Here is a 12,888-nt window from a genome sequence, read left to right as displayed (position 1 = left end):
CTTTCAGCCAAAAGGCTTTCTTTGAATTAGGCAAAACACACACACACACACACACACACACCACGTGCAAATGCAACTTCCACACACATGTGAGGGGAGGGGGACAGTAAAGTGCTGCCTTCGAGAGCATACAGGGATGACGTGGGAAGAAGGTATGGCAGCTAGGTGCAGTCAGAAGGTTAGGCAGAGGTTTGGGGGGGGGGGGGGGGTAATGGAGGGGGTAAGGAAGAAGTAAATAGACTGTGGGTGCGTTGGTGGAACAGAGGGCTGTGTAGTACTGAAATGGAATAGGATGGGGCCTAGATGGATAAAGGACTATGACTAATGAAGGTCGAGGCTAGGAGGGTTACGGGAATGTAGGATGTATTACAGGGAGAGTGCCCACCAGTGCAGTTAAGAAAAACTGGTGTTGGTGGGAAGGATCCAGATGGCAGATGGCACAGGCTGTGAAGCAGTCATTGAAATGAAGGTTGTCTTGTTGGACAACATGATCAGCAGTTTCTTGGCCACAGTTTGTTGATGGCTATTACTGCGAACAGACTGGGACAGGTGATGCTTGTGACTGGGCTGGAGTAGGTAGTGGTGGGAGTACATATTTGACAGGTCTTGTGTCTAGGTGAGCCATGAGGCAAGGAGCAGGGTATGACAAGGGGTAGTCAAAACCCTGGCAGAGAATGTGTTTCACTTGCTCAAGTTCTGGGTGGTAATGAGTCATGAGTGGAATGGACTGTGTGACTGGACTGTGGGACTTGGGAGGTGGTGGGTGACTGGCGACATAAGGCACGGGTGACCTGTTTTTGTACAAGGTTGGAAGTGTAATTACAATCTGTGAAGGCCTCCGTGAGGCCCTTGATGTATTTGCTTGTGACTACAGATGTGATTTCCACGGATGGCGAGGCTGTATGGAAGGGACTTCTTGGTATGCAATGGATGGCAGCTGTCAAAGAGGAGTTACTGCTGGTGGTTGGGTAGGTTTAATAAGTAGCTGTCTTTGAGGTGAGGTCAATGTTGAGGAAGATGGCTTGTTGGGGTGAAGAGGACCAGGTGAGGTGAATGGGGAAGAATGTGTTGAGGTTCTGGAGAAATGTGGCTAGTGTCCTCACCCTCAATCCAAATCACGAAGGTGTTATCAGTGAATCAGAACCAGGTGAGGAGTTTGGGATTCTGAGTGATTAGAATGGATTTCTCTAGATGTAGCCAATGAATAGGTTGACCTGGATGGTGCCATACGGGTGCCCATAGCCGTATCCTGGCTTTGTTGGTAGGTGAAACCTTCAAAGGAGAAGTAAGAATAGTTGGTCATGATGACTAGGATGGAGGTCATAGGTTTGAAATCCATTGGGTGTTGGGAAAGGTATTGTTCATTAGTGGTAAGGCCATGTGCATTAGAGATGTTAGTGTAAAGGGAGGTGGCATTAATAGTGACGAACAGGACACCGTGTGGTAAAGGAACAGAAACTGTGGAGAGCCAGTGGAGGAAAAGGTTTGTGTCTTTTGATGTGGAAGAGTAGGTTGCAGGTAATAGTCTGAAGGTGTTGGTCTACGAGAGCAGAGTTTTTTTAGTGGGGCACAGTAACTGGCCACAATTTGGTGTGCTGGGTGGTTGGATTTATGGACTTTAGGAAGCCAGTAGAAGGTAAGAGTGGAGGGAGGGGTCGGGGGGAGAGGGGCTCTGGGGAGAGATAGGGTGGGCCTGAGGATTTGAGGAGACTGGAGATCCTGCTGGATTCCTGGAATGGGATCACTGTGACAGGTTTTGTTGGTGGATGAATCTGACATCTGGCAGAGTTCTTCTGCCAGGTAATCCTTGCAGTTCAAAACAACAATGGTGGAGCTTTTGTTGGCAGGTAGGATTAGGAGGTCAGTATCAGCTTTGCTATTATTTCTGTGGATGTAAAGTTAGCTCGCTTGTCGAGGGATTTGGGGATTATGGCAAGGCAAGGTTCAAGGTTAAGAATTTCTGTAAAGTTAACAGGGGATGATTTGGGAGCAAAGGGAATGGGAGTGGATCATGGTTGGAAAAAGGAGTGAACTTAGTCAGGCAGGGTCAAATATTGGTCGTTGGTTGAGTCTGATTGGTAGGATTGGTGGCGAAAAAGTGCTTCAACTGTAGGAATAATGAGAAGGAGAGAGGTCTTTAATAAGTCCTGCATGATTGAATTTGGGAGTGAGGCAAAAGGTGAGGCCTTTGGAAAGGACTGATACTTCTGTGAGGCTAAGACTTTTGCAGGAAAGTTTCATGACTGTGGTTCAGGTCTGTTCTGGTACAGGCATTCATCTTGTTGCTTTATGAGCCACCTGTTTACAGGGGAGGTCCTCAGGAGTGGGATCAACTTTTAGAGAGCATTTGCAGTAGAACCTCTGTTAACCATTACTTTTGGGACCAGCGGTGGACAGAATGGTGAAAAGGTTGGATAATCAGAGGTGAATGAAACAAGTCATTGAGCTCGAAACAATGTAGTAAATCAAAATTAAGATAAAAAATTACATTTCTATTGTGAGAAAGGAAAACAAAAAATTGATACTGAAAATCCTATTTAAAAAAAGTGTAAAATATTTTTTGTTTCTATTTCTTAACCTTGATTGTGTAGTTGCATCACGCCACTTCTTTCCATACAATATGTCCGTAGCTGTAGCAATTAGCTGTTGTTCCAAATATTTGAGGGCAGTCTTGAATGTGCATACTTTGCTGCAGAATGGCTGATATTTCCATTTCTTCCTTTGCTTCATCACCTAAATCCTCCTGTTCAACACTATACTGTTGAAAAAAAAAAGTGTGTGTGTGTGTGTGTGTGTGTGTGAGAGAGAGAGAGAGAGAGAGAGAGAGAGAGAGAGAGGGTGGGGGGGAACCACCATCAATGATCTGATCATCTTCAAGTTCTTCACTGGTGACTATAGCAACATCACCTTCTTGTAATCCTTCCTGCACATCAGCAGGTTAGAAATCATTCTGAAGAGTTTATAGATCAATCACTAAATCTGCAGCATATGGCTCGTTAGTTTCTGTAAGTTCATGTTCTTGGTTTAGGCTGGGACAGACTTCCTTCCGTGATTTTTGTAGAGTGGTTTTCTCTAGTTCTTTCAAAGTCTGTGCAACTGTGTAAATTGCATCTTTTATGTTAAGGCCTGTCATTGCTTCAAAAAGATGACAACCCTCTCCTTTTTTCTCTAACAAAGTGCTGACATATTTCCTCTTGTAACGTTGTTTTAACTACTAAGTAATACTCTAGTCTGTTGGTTGGACTATTGAAGTCACGTGGAGGTGTGAGAGAGGAGGAGGGGAGGTGAAAACATAGCTTTTATGTCACCTTGTTGAACTTCAGAATAAGAGGGGTGGCTTGGGGCATTGTCTAGCAGTACAGTTGCATGAGGTGGTAGGTTTTTGATTTCAAGTCTTTTGTAACAGCTGGAACAAATACATTAAGAAACCAGTCTTTAAACAAATTACCATTCCTCCAAGCACTTTTTTGGCTTTTTAATAAACAGGAAGGGTTGACAGTTTTATGTTTTTGAAGGGGCATAACTCAGTGTTGGACATGTTGTGACAGGAGTAAAATCGATCGATAACACTGGGATGCCGTTCGGTGCAGATAGATTGTCGGATAATAGTAGAAATCGGTTAATGGAAGGGTAGATGACCAAGGTTCTACTGTATACGGTGATGTATCACAATCTGCAGCCCTTCACCCAAGTGAGCCCTTGTTTATGAGTAATCAATGTAAAAGAGTTGCACAGCACATTCTAGAGTCTGATGATGATGGTTTTATTCAGAGCAACAGTGTAGTGTAGTGGTTATTTCCTTTCCTGACAGGCTGAAGATTGTGGGTTTCAGTCCTGACAGGTGCCTTCAAATTTTTATTTTTTAATCTTTATAGAAATGATTGTCATTCTTTTTATTCAATTGATTTGTTTCAATGTAATTTTTTTTTATTTCGATTTATCTGTGTCATTTCAATCATCGTATTAACTTTATGTGCTCCCATTTTAACCTCTTATCACTCAATTTTAATTTTTGTATGTGTGATTTTAATTATTTTTGTGTATTAACTTTGATTTAACTTCTTCTGTTTATCATTTTATATTTTCATCAGTGTTATTGCATTCATTATTTCTATTCCTCATTTTCCTTGAATTTTAACAATGTGGGAAAAGATAGATTGTTACTTACTGTAAAGAAGACACATCAAGTTGCAGGCAGGCAGGATTAAAAGATACTCACTTGTAGCTTTCGGCCACAGTCTTCATCAGTAAAAACACACACACACACACACACACACACACACACACTCACACTCACACTCACACACACTCTCCCTCCATCATATCGGGCTGGAATGCCACAATACATGGGATGCAAGGAAGGAGTGGGGAAGGGTAAGGAGAAGGAGAAGAAATAGTAGTGTGTGGTTGGGGAAAGAGACAAACATTGTCTGGTGGAGTGTGCAGGGACTAGACTCCAACAGGTGTAGTGTCAGGTGGTTGTGGGGCAGGGAGGTGGGGAAAAAGGGGGGAAAATGAGAAAGGGAAAGACAGGCAGATGCATTGGTAAAGGGCTGCGATTAAAAGTGGTGGGAGATGAGAATGGGGAGGAAATGATAGGACATAAGGGGTGGAAACAATTGGGTGGAGTGTGTGGGGACAGCATGTTACTAAGTTGGAGGCCAGGATAATTACAGAAGTGGAAAATGTATTGTAAGTATGATTCCCATCTGCGCACTTCAGAAAAGCTGGTGGTGGAGGAAAGGACCCATATGGCTTGGGTAGTGTAGCAGCCATTGAAATAAAGTGTGTTATGTTCAGCTGCATGTTGTGCCACAGGGTGGCCTACTTTGCTCTTGGCCACAGTTTGGTGGTGACCATTCAACCTGATGGAAAGCTGGCTGGTAGTTACACCAATATAAAACATTGTGCAGTGATTGCAGCAGAACTGGTAAATGACATGGCTGCGTTCACAGATGACGTGGCCCCTGATGGGGTAGGATACACCTGTGACAGGACTGGAATAGGAAGTGCTGAGTGGGTGGGTTGGACAGCTTTTGCACTTGGGCCTCCCACAGGGATATGATCCTTGTGACAAGCGATTGGGATTGGCATAGGGATGGACTAGGATGTTGTGGAGGTTGGATAAGTGACGGAACAGCGCTTTATTGGGGGGGGGGGCGTATATTAGGTAGAATTTTCCTCATTTTGGGGCATGTTGATAGATAATCAAAGCACTGGCGAAGGATATGGTTCAGTTGTTCCAGTCTGGAATGGTACTGGGTGATGGAAGGGACACTCCTTTGTGGCTGGTTGTTGGGTTGGTGGGATCTTCATCTGAGTATTAATGGATCAACAATCCATTTGATATGCTGTTAACAATAGAACTTCACATCAACTTACTTATGTGAGTCAACACTTTCCGCAATAACATTACCAAAGATGAAACATTGTTCTCGACTGCATCTGCAAGGGGACTTGCAAGTTGCTGTTCCAAAGATCCAATGAAAACTGGATCTGCTTTCTTCACAAATTCAAGCATACACATCATTCTAAATGTACATATGTCAAAAAATTCCAGAATTTTGAACCTTGTGCCTTTTTACTCCTGTGTATTTCTTTGTTGGATGATCGGTTTGAATATAACATTCTTTTTTCTTTTTTTTTTTTTTATTGGCATTTAAAAGTTGACTATCATATTATCATCATTTGTAACTCATGAACTTTCAGATATTATAACAACATTCTAAATGTGTTAAAAGCAATATAGATGGAAACAATTAAACTTTACCCAACTTAAAAAAAAGTAAAGTAGATTTCAGTTCCAATAACTGCACACGCAGATGTTTTTATTTATGAATTAGTTGTAATTGTTAACTTGCACCACCTTTGAGTAATACAAATTTACATAATTATTTAAAAGAATTTAAGTCTGGTGTGCTTGAAAGACACACTCTAATTCTTCTTCTTCTTCCTTCTTCTTGTGCCTCTGTTCCACGGCAGTGCCGGGTCACCATAGTTATTAAAAGGGGTGACTGGATGCCCATGCTGTTGCCAACCTATTACCCCCACCCCTCCTTCTGGTCGAAATGTGTGTATCCTCAACTGTCTGTATGTAGCTTTATTCATGTGAAAGTGAGCAAAAGTTTTCTAAATGTTTGCAAATCATGTAACAGACGCAGGGCTTGGGTACCAGTCCAGTATTCACTTAGTGGGGGTGTGGAAAATTGCCTAAAACCCACATCCAGGCTGGCCTGCACGCTGATCCTTATTGTTAATCTGCCAGGGGATTCAGTCCAGGGCCAGCACACCTCCCTGCGTGGCTGTCTGAACGAGTGAAGGACACATTCTTAATTATTATTGTTGTTGTTACAATAATTAGACAGATTGTGCCAAGTATGAGATGACCTGAGGAAGGGAAGAAAAATGGGGGGTGGGAGGGGGAGGGGGGGGGAGGGACAAAATAAGTGGTTTCAGAAGGGGGCATGGTGGAGAAAGTTTGGGAACCACTGCTCTAGAGCTTCCATGTGGAATTAATATTCATTGATTACTCACAAATGAGGGTTTACTTTGGTGAAAGACTGCAAGGTGTGATGATCAGTATCCTAACCTACACCTCCAGATAGACTTTCAAAAAGTTGATCGCACTCTTGAAGACCTCACTTTGTTAGCATTTACTCCATCTGCCGATTTACATATTTCAAACTGTTCAGTATTTTGTGAAAAGTTTCATTGAATTGTTGTTCATGAGTGATTTGTGTGAAATGGTTTTACTTGCAATTGTATTTTTACAATTTGTTAGTTTATTTGACAGTACAGCTTTTGAGATCAGATTAATATGTATGATATTCTAAGACTGGTGATGGATTAAGAGCTTAGTGTAGCCTGCCACAAACATGTTTGGCCTCTCTTTGTTGACAGAAATATAGTATCGGTTAATTCCTATCAACAATTCTACTGAATGAGAGTAAACTGTGACTCAATGCATTAAAAAAATAAAGGTCAGTCTGCGATAGGAACATGACAGTAATATTTAGGAGCGGCATATTGTGTTCAGGTAGAAAACTGTATCTCTAGGTCTGGAGTCAGTGCATGTTGGCCAACTCCACAGCAGTATCACCTGTGTGCTACATTTGTATTGAAATGTGCAGGTAAAAGCAATTTTTGTAAAAGAAGAGTAATTAAAAGCAGTTAGACATGTGTGACAGTTTAGGATTACAATGAAAATTATTGCATTTACAGTTTTCTGTGTGCAGAAGAATTACAATGGGAATGTCTGTTTTGAGTTAATCTAGCTTTCATTTATTGTAGGTGTTACCAAGTTTTTAGATAGTAATATTTAACACATTTTTCCTTTTACTTTTATCAAAAGTGCATGGAGTTCATTTAATACACTAAAGGGTTTATTTGTTGAAGGTGTTTCCAAACATGTACCTTATTCTTGTGCAAACATTTACCTTATTCTTGTGCATGTGACAAAGGGATGTTGCTCCTGTATTTGCAATTCTGTCTGGTAATTCATGAAAACATACTAGCTCTTACTACACAAAGCTTATGTTAAGTGAATCTCTTTCCAGTAAAATTTTCTCAGTTCTCCACAATCCTGTGTCACAAGAAAGGGAATAATGTTCTTGTTACTGTATTAAAAACCTGAAATGACAACACTATAATCTTGTGCTTGTTTGTTTTTTAGCTGTAGAATTATGTTTGCTTTTAACATATTTACATTATATTGTGGTTTGATTAAGTTAGTAGTTGAGTGTATTATCTTGAGACAAGCTAAATGGGTCAAGGAAACATTCCACGTGGGAAAAAAATATATATAGGATGCTTTAACTTACCAAACTAGAAAGCGCTGGTATGTTGACAGACACAATAAAATAAAAAAAAACACACACACAAATATTCAAGCTTTCGCAACCCGTGGTTGCTTCATCACGAAAGAGGGAGGGAGAGGGAAAGACGAAAGGATGTGGGTTTTAAGGGAGCGGGTATGGAGTCATTCCAATCCCGGGAGCGGAAAGACTTACCTTAGGGGGAAAAAAGGACAGGTATACGCTCACACGCACACACATCCATCCGCACATAGACAGACACAGGCAGACATATGTAAATGCAATGAGGTTGGGCAGAGATGTCAGTCGAGGCGGAAGTACAGAGGCAAAGATGTTGTTCAATTACAGGTGAGGTACGAGGGGCGGCAACTTGAAATTAGCGCAGGTTGAGGCCTGGTGGGTAACGGGAATTCTGATAGGTTGGTGTCAGTGGGAAGTATCCAGATAACCCGGACGGTGTAACACTGTGCCAAGATGTGCTGGCCGTGCACCAAGGCATGTTTAGCCACAGGGTGATCCTCATTACCAACAAACACTGTCTGTCTGTGTCCGTTCATGCGAATGGAACCCGGAAGGTGTACACGATCAAAGGCAGAGCCACGTGTGAAAGCACCCACGTGATTTACCAACTGACATGCCTACACTGTGAAGCCTTCTATGTGGGAATGACCAGCAACAAACTGTCCATTCGCATGAACGGACACAGGCAGACAGTGTTTGTTGATAATGAGGATCACCCTGTGGCTAAACATGCCATGGTGCACGGCCAGCACATCTTGGCACAGTGTTACACCGTCTGGGTTATCTGGATACTTCCCACTGACACCAACCTATCAGAACTCTGGAGATGGAAACTTGCCCTTCAATATATTCTCTCTTCCCGTTACCCACCAGGCCTCAACCTCCGCTAATTTCGAGTTTCCGCCCCTTGTACCTCACCTGTCATTCAACAACATCTTTGCCTCTGTACTTCCGCCTCGACTGACATCTCTGCCCAACCTCTTTGTCTTTACATATGTCTGCCTGTGTCTGTAAAAGTGCGGATGGATGTGCGAGTGTATACCTGTCATTTTTCCCCCTAAGGTCTGTCCGCTCCCGAGATTGCAATGACTCCTTACCCTCTCACTTAAAACCCACATCCTTTCGTCTTTCCCTCTCCCTCCCTCTTTGCTGATGAAGCAACCATGGGTTGCGAAAGCTTGAATATTTGTGTGTGTATTTTTTATTTTATTGTGTCTATCAACATACCAGCGCTTTCGAAAGTGTCTTTAGACGCATTTTCTCTTGAGTTTCAGCAGATATTTGCAATTTCGTTTTTGCAGTATGTAACTGGAGCCTTTCATGCAGTGTTCACAGTTGACAGAAAGCGTCATTTTGTTTTCCGTTATAAACAAAATTATTTTTAAAGTGGAATTTTATGTGCCCAATCAATGAAGCTATCCGAAATTAGCCTAGTGCAATATTCGTTTTATCTTTATGCAGTAACAGAGACATCAAAGCATGAAGAGTAACCAGTACTCCAGCAACAACAGCACGAGCCATGCCTGTACTGACTGACACCCCCATGCACCACGTGGAAGCTGGGGTATTCTTCATGTTTTACAGTCCCCATTAATGCATACTGATGAAACGGATATCCCACTAGGCTAATTTGGAGCCACTCTATGGATTGGGCAAATACAATTACGCTTTAAAAATCATTTTGTTCATAACAGGGAAAGAAACAAACACTTTCCGTTGACACTGAGTGTCGCATGAAAGACTTTAGTAGCAGTGTTTCTTTGGGCTGACTCTAGTCACACGTTGCAAAAGCTAAATTGAAACTGTCTGCCAAAACACGAGAGAAAATATGACCGGCAAATCACAGTTTGTTACTATACTGTTAGCAAAGAAAAATGTTCTCACCCAAGCTTGTTTTAGGAAAGTTTTGTTTCTCTCCTTAAAACCAACCTATTTAACCTACCTTCCCTTGCATACATGTGTGGTGTGCCACTAACCTCTAACCAACCATCGTCCGTCCCGGACCATCCCAACTCTCGGCCGTTTCTTCTCTTTTTTTCCAGAGAGGTCTTTGCTGTTTTCCAGGATTCTCTAATACAGGCACTACGCCGCGAAAAGGAAAATTACCCAAGCCATTATTGGCGGGTGTAGGGCGAACAGGTTCACCCCACCATTTGTTTGAGCCATCAGGGTTCCTGCAGGGCTTGGTGCCCACACGCTATGAGCAGGGTCGTCCTGAAGAGATCCTTCTGTTAGAGAAGCAAGGACGCAGCTCACAGCAGCAGCGTGCAGCCAGCCTTCCTCCAACATCTCTGCCACGACCACCTCGCAGGCCACCAGCTGGCAGTGGTGCAGGGTATGGTCGCCTCGGAGATGGAAGTGCTAGTGGCAGTGAGAGCCATGGACCTGTCCCACCATCACCACCTCCGGCTCCAGCTGCTACGCCACCACCATCAGCATCACACCGCTCTGGCATTCCGCGCAAACTCGGTGGATATGGGCGTCTCGCTGAAGGATCTGTGGAAACACCTTCTCGCCAGAGGAAATCGTCAATTCCCTGTTCAGTGTCGGGAAGTGTAAGCCGTTCGGTTCATTCTAATGGCCAACCGAGTAGTTCAGGTGTAGCTGGAGCAGAAGGTGCCAAGCTGCGACTCTTTACAGGACCTCGATCACGTCGTAGTTCATCTGTAGCGAAGCCTGCTTCTACAGATAGCAGCAATGCTAGCAGTAAGTCGGTTGCTAGTACTGGTAAGTACAGAATTCAGTTCTAACAAATGTCTTCCATTTGCCGGTGATTGCTCCATACTGATTTAAAATTAAGATAGATGTGTTTAATGATTTCAATGTTTCTTCAGTGAGACTTGTTAGTGTTCTTCCTCAATCACTGAGCAGAGCTGTGTTTCTGTTATCTCTGTGGTTTGCAATCCATGGAAGAATGAGCTTTATAAAACATCACATACATATTCCTGTTATAGTGCCTTTTAACTGTTTGTAATGAGTAATGTTAACTACTGTTTTAATATGTGAAGAAAGTGAATGACATAAAAATGAACCCAAAAGCAGTATGGTCAGAATGCAATAGGAATCACACTCTGTTTACTTCTCCCATTTTTTATTTTTCCCCCCCTCCATGAAAGTGTGTTCGCAGAATAAAGTTAGTTTTATGTAGCAGACCCTACCTCAAAGTTTTCTGCTTTTAGCAATTTAATTTGTGTATTCAAGTAACTTGCTAGTACCACAATTCTAGTCTCATTATTTAGTCTGATGTATCATAGCTTTTGACACACTTGTAAGGTGCTCTTTGCCATGAATTAATGTTTTATGTGCCTTGTGTATATAAGTATTCATATAGTGAAGACAGATTTCGTTCTTTTTCTTCTTGTCAAGTATGTTTAAAAATGTGATAGAATTCTAGGAAATTGCCGTATCTTAATAATATTTACTGTGCCTTCAAATAATAGTCTTCCTTAGAACATCAGAATCAACAGTGCGCTTTAAAATACCACAACAGAATAACAAATTAGTACTCTGTAGTGCAAGGAAACAAATTTTGACTGAAATTTTATGCATATTGATTGTGATTTCTCTGTCACAATTTCTCACAGAAATCAGATAGTTGTAAATAAATTTAGCTACAATTTGTCATATAGTAATCAGTGGTGGCCATTGCTGTTGCTTCAGATATAGTCTACAAAGTGCTCGTGTATGTTTCCTCTCAGAAATATACAGAGAAGAATGGGAAACTGTACCATTTCACTAGCTGTCTTGCTATTTGCACTATTTTTGTGACGCTGCCATTTTTCTAAGTATGTGAAAATGGTTTTGATATGTTAAACATACACAATTTTTAAGATTGTATTATTTTCTCTGTGAAGTTGTCAGCAACCAGAAATTTATTATCTTATTTTATCTATTCTTTTATTGACTGTACTATGCATTTCATAGGAATGTCTTGCTATGGCTGGGAAAAAAATGCAGGTTTCAATATGTAAGCAGGATGACATTAGACACCAAATCAGTAATTACTATTCTGCAAGTACAGGGAACATAACATTCACCAAAAAAGAGCTTGATGAGCTGCAAGAAATGCTTGTAATTTGGCATTGTTAGAATCAGTGTTACTCAGTTAGTCAGTGATATCCTTGTGTAATAACAACAGTAAGTGAAAAATAACACAACAATGGGAAAGTTAATTGAATTTGGCTTTTAGAGGACAATATAGTTTGGCAGCTACAGTAAATCACATTATTTCTTCACAGTCAAGATACATAGATCAGACACTCATTTTTCATCCACATCCAAACACCAGTATTGGTTGCCTGTCTTTTGCCATGTTGTTTGGTCAAAAATATCATGTTCCCAGTCAGTTATGGTTGTTACTTCTAGTTTCACCAGCACTAGGCAAGACATCCCTTCTAGTTATAAGTGCCTGTTAGTAATGTGTTCCTGTTAGTATCCTGAAGAACATGAGGCTCATATACAAATGTAAATTGTTGAAATTTTTAGATACTGAAATATTTTTGTAATTCTCTTAAGTGTCTATAACGAGCAGCAGGGAAAATCATTTTCCTGTTTCAGAGATAATTTACTTTTGTGGGAAATCTTGTTACATGTGTATGTTTGTATTGACGGCTTTTTGCAATATATACACTGTTTATTATTTACAAATATTGTGATAAACTCTGCAGTACTGAAACAGATAGTAATTTTGTAATAAAGAAATGGCAATTACATCACAATTTAAAATCTTGTCTTTCATTTTCAAGTAGTCAGCATTTTCTAAATAGATCCTGCTTACTTTACAATTGGCTTGAACAATTAATGACAGTATAGTAAAGCCATTGCTGTTTTCATTGGAGTTGCCTAATGAACGGCACACAGTTTTGTCCTTTCTACATCTCCCCCCCCCCCCTCCCCCCATTCTGAGAGATAAGTACTGTTTGGTCTTTGCCAGAGAGGATTGTTCTTTTTTTCTCTCTTTCTTTTTCTCTCCCTCCTCCCCTTCCTGCAGCTTCCATTTTTCTGAGAGGAAGCTCAGCCTCAGGATTCTTTGTCACTCATCATTAATTTCACC

The 12,888-nt window shown here is 41.4% G+C and overlaps 1 protein-coding gene across 2 annotated transcripts in view; it reads left to right on the top strand.

The window, feature by feature from the left end:
• LOC126241099 (angiomotin-like protein 2) overlaps positions 1-12,554 on the top strand; it is a 172,985-nt gene extending 160,431 nt beyond the window's left edge. For both annotated transcript variants that reach the window (XM_049947978.1, XM_049947977.1), the window contains exon 13: positions 9,878-12,554. In XM_049947978.1, coding sequence (XP_049803935.1) covers positions 9,878-10,585 — 708 coding nt within the window. In that variant the 3' untranslated portion in view covers positions 10,586-12,554. The remainder of the gene's footprint in view (positions 1-9,877) is intronic.
• The last annotated feature ends 334 nt before the right edge of the window (positions 12,555-12,888 follow it).

This window comes from Schistocerca nitens, chromosome 1 (genome assembly GCF_023898315.1).
Source record: "Schistocerca nitens isolate TAMUIC-IGC-003100 chromosome 1, iqSchNite1.1, whole genome shotgun sequence".
Classification (NCBI taxonomy): Eukaryota; Metazoa; Arthropoda; class Insecta; order Orthoptera; family Acrididae; genus Schistocerca; species Schistocerca nitens.
This window is presented reverse-complemented; position numbering and strand designations above follow the sequence as displayed.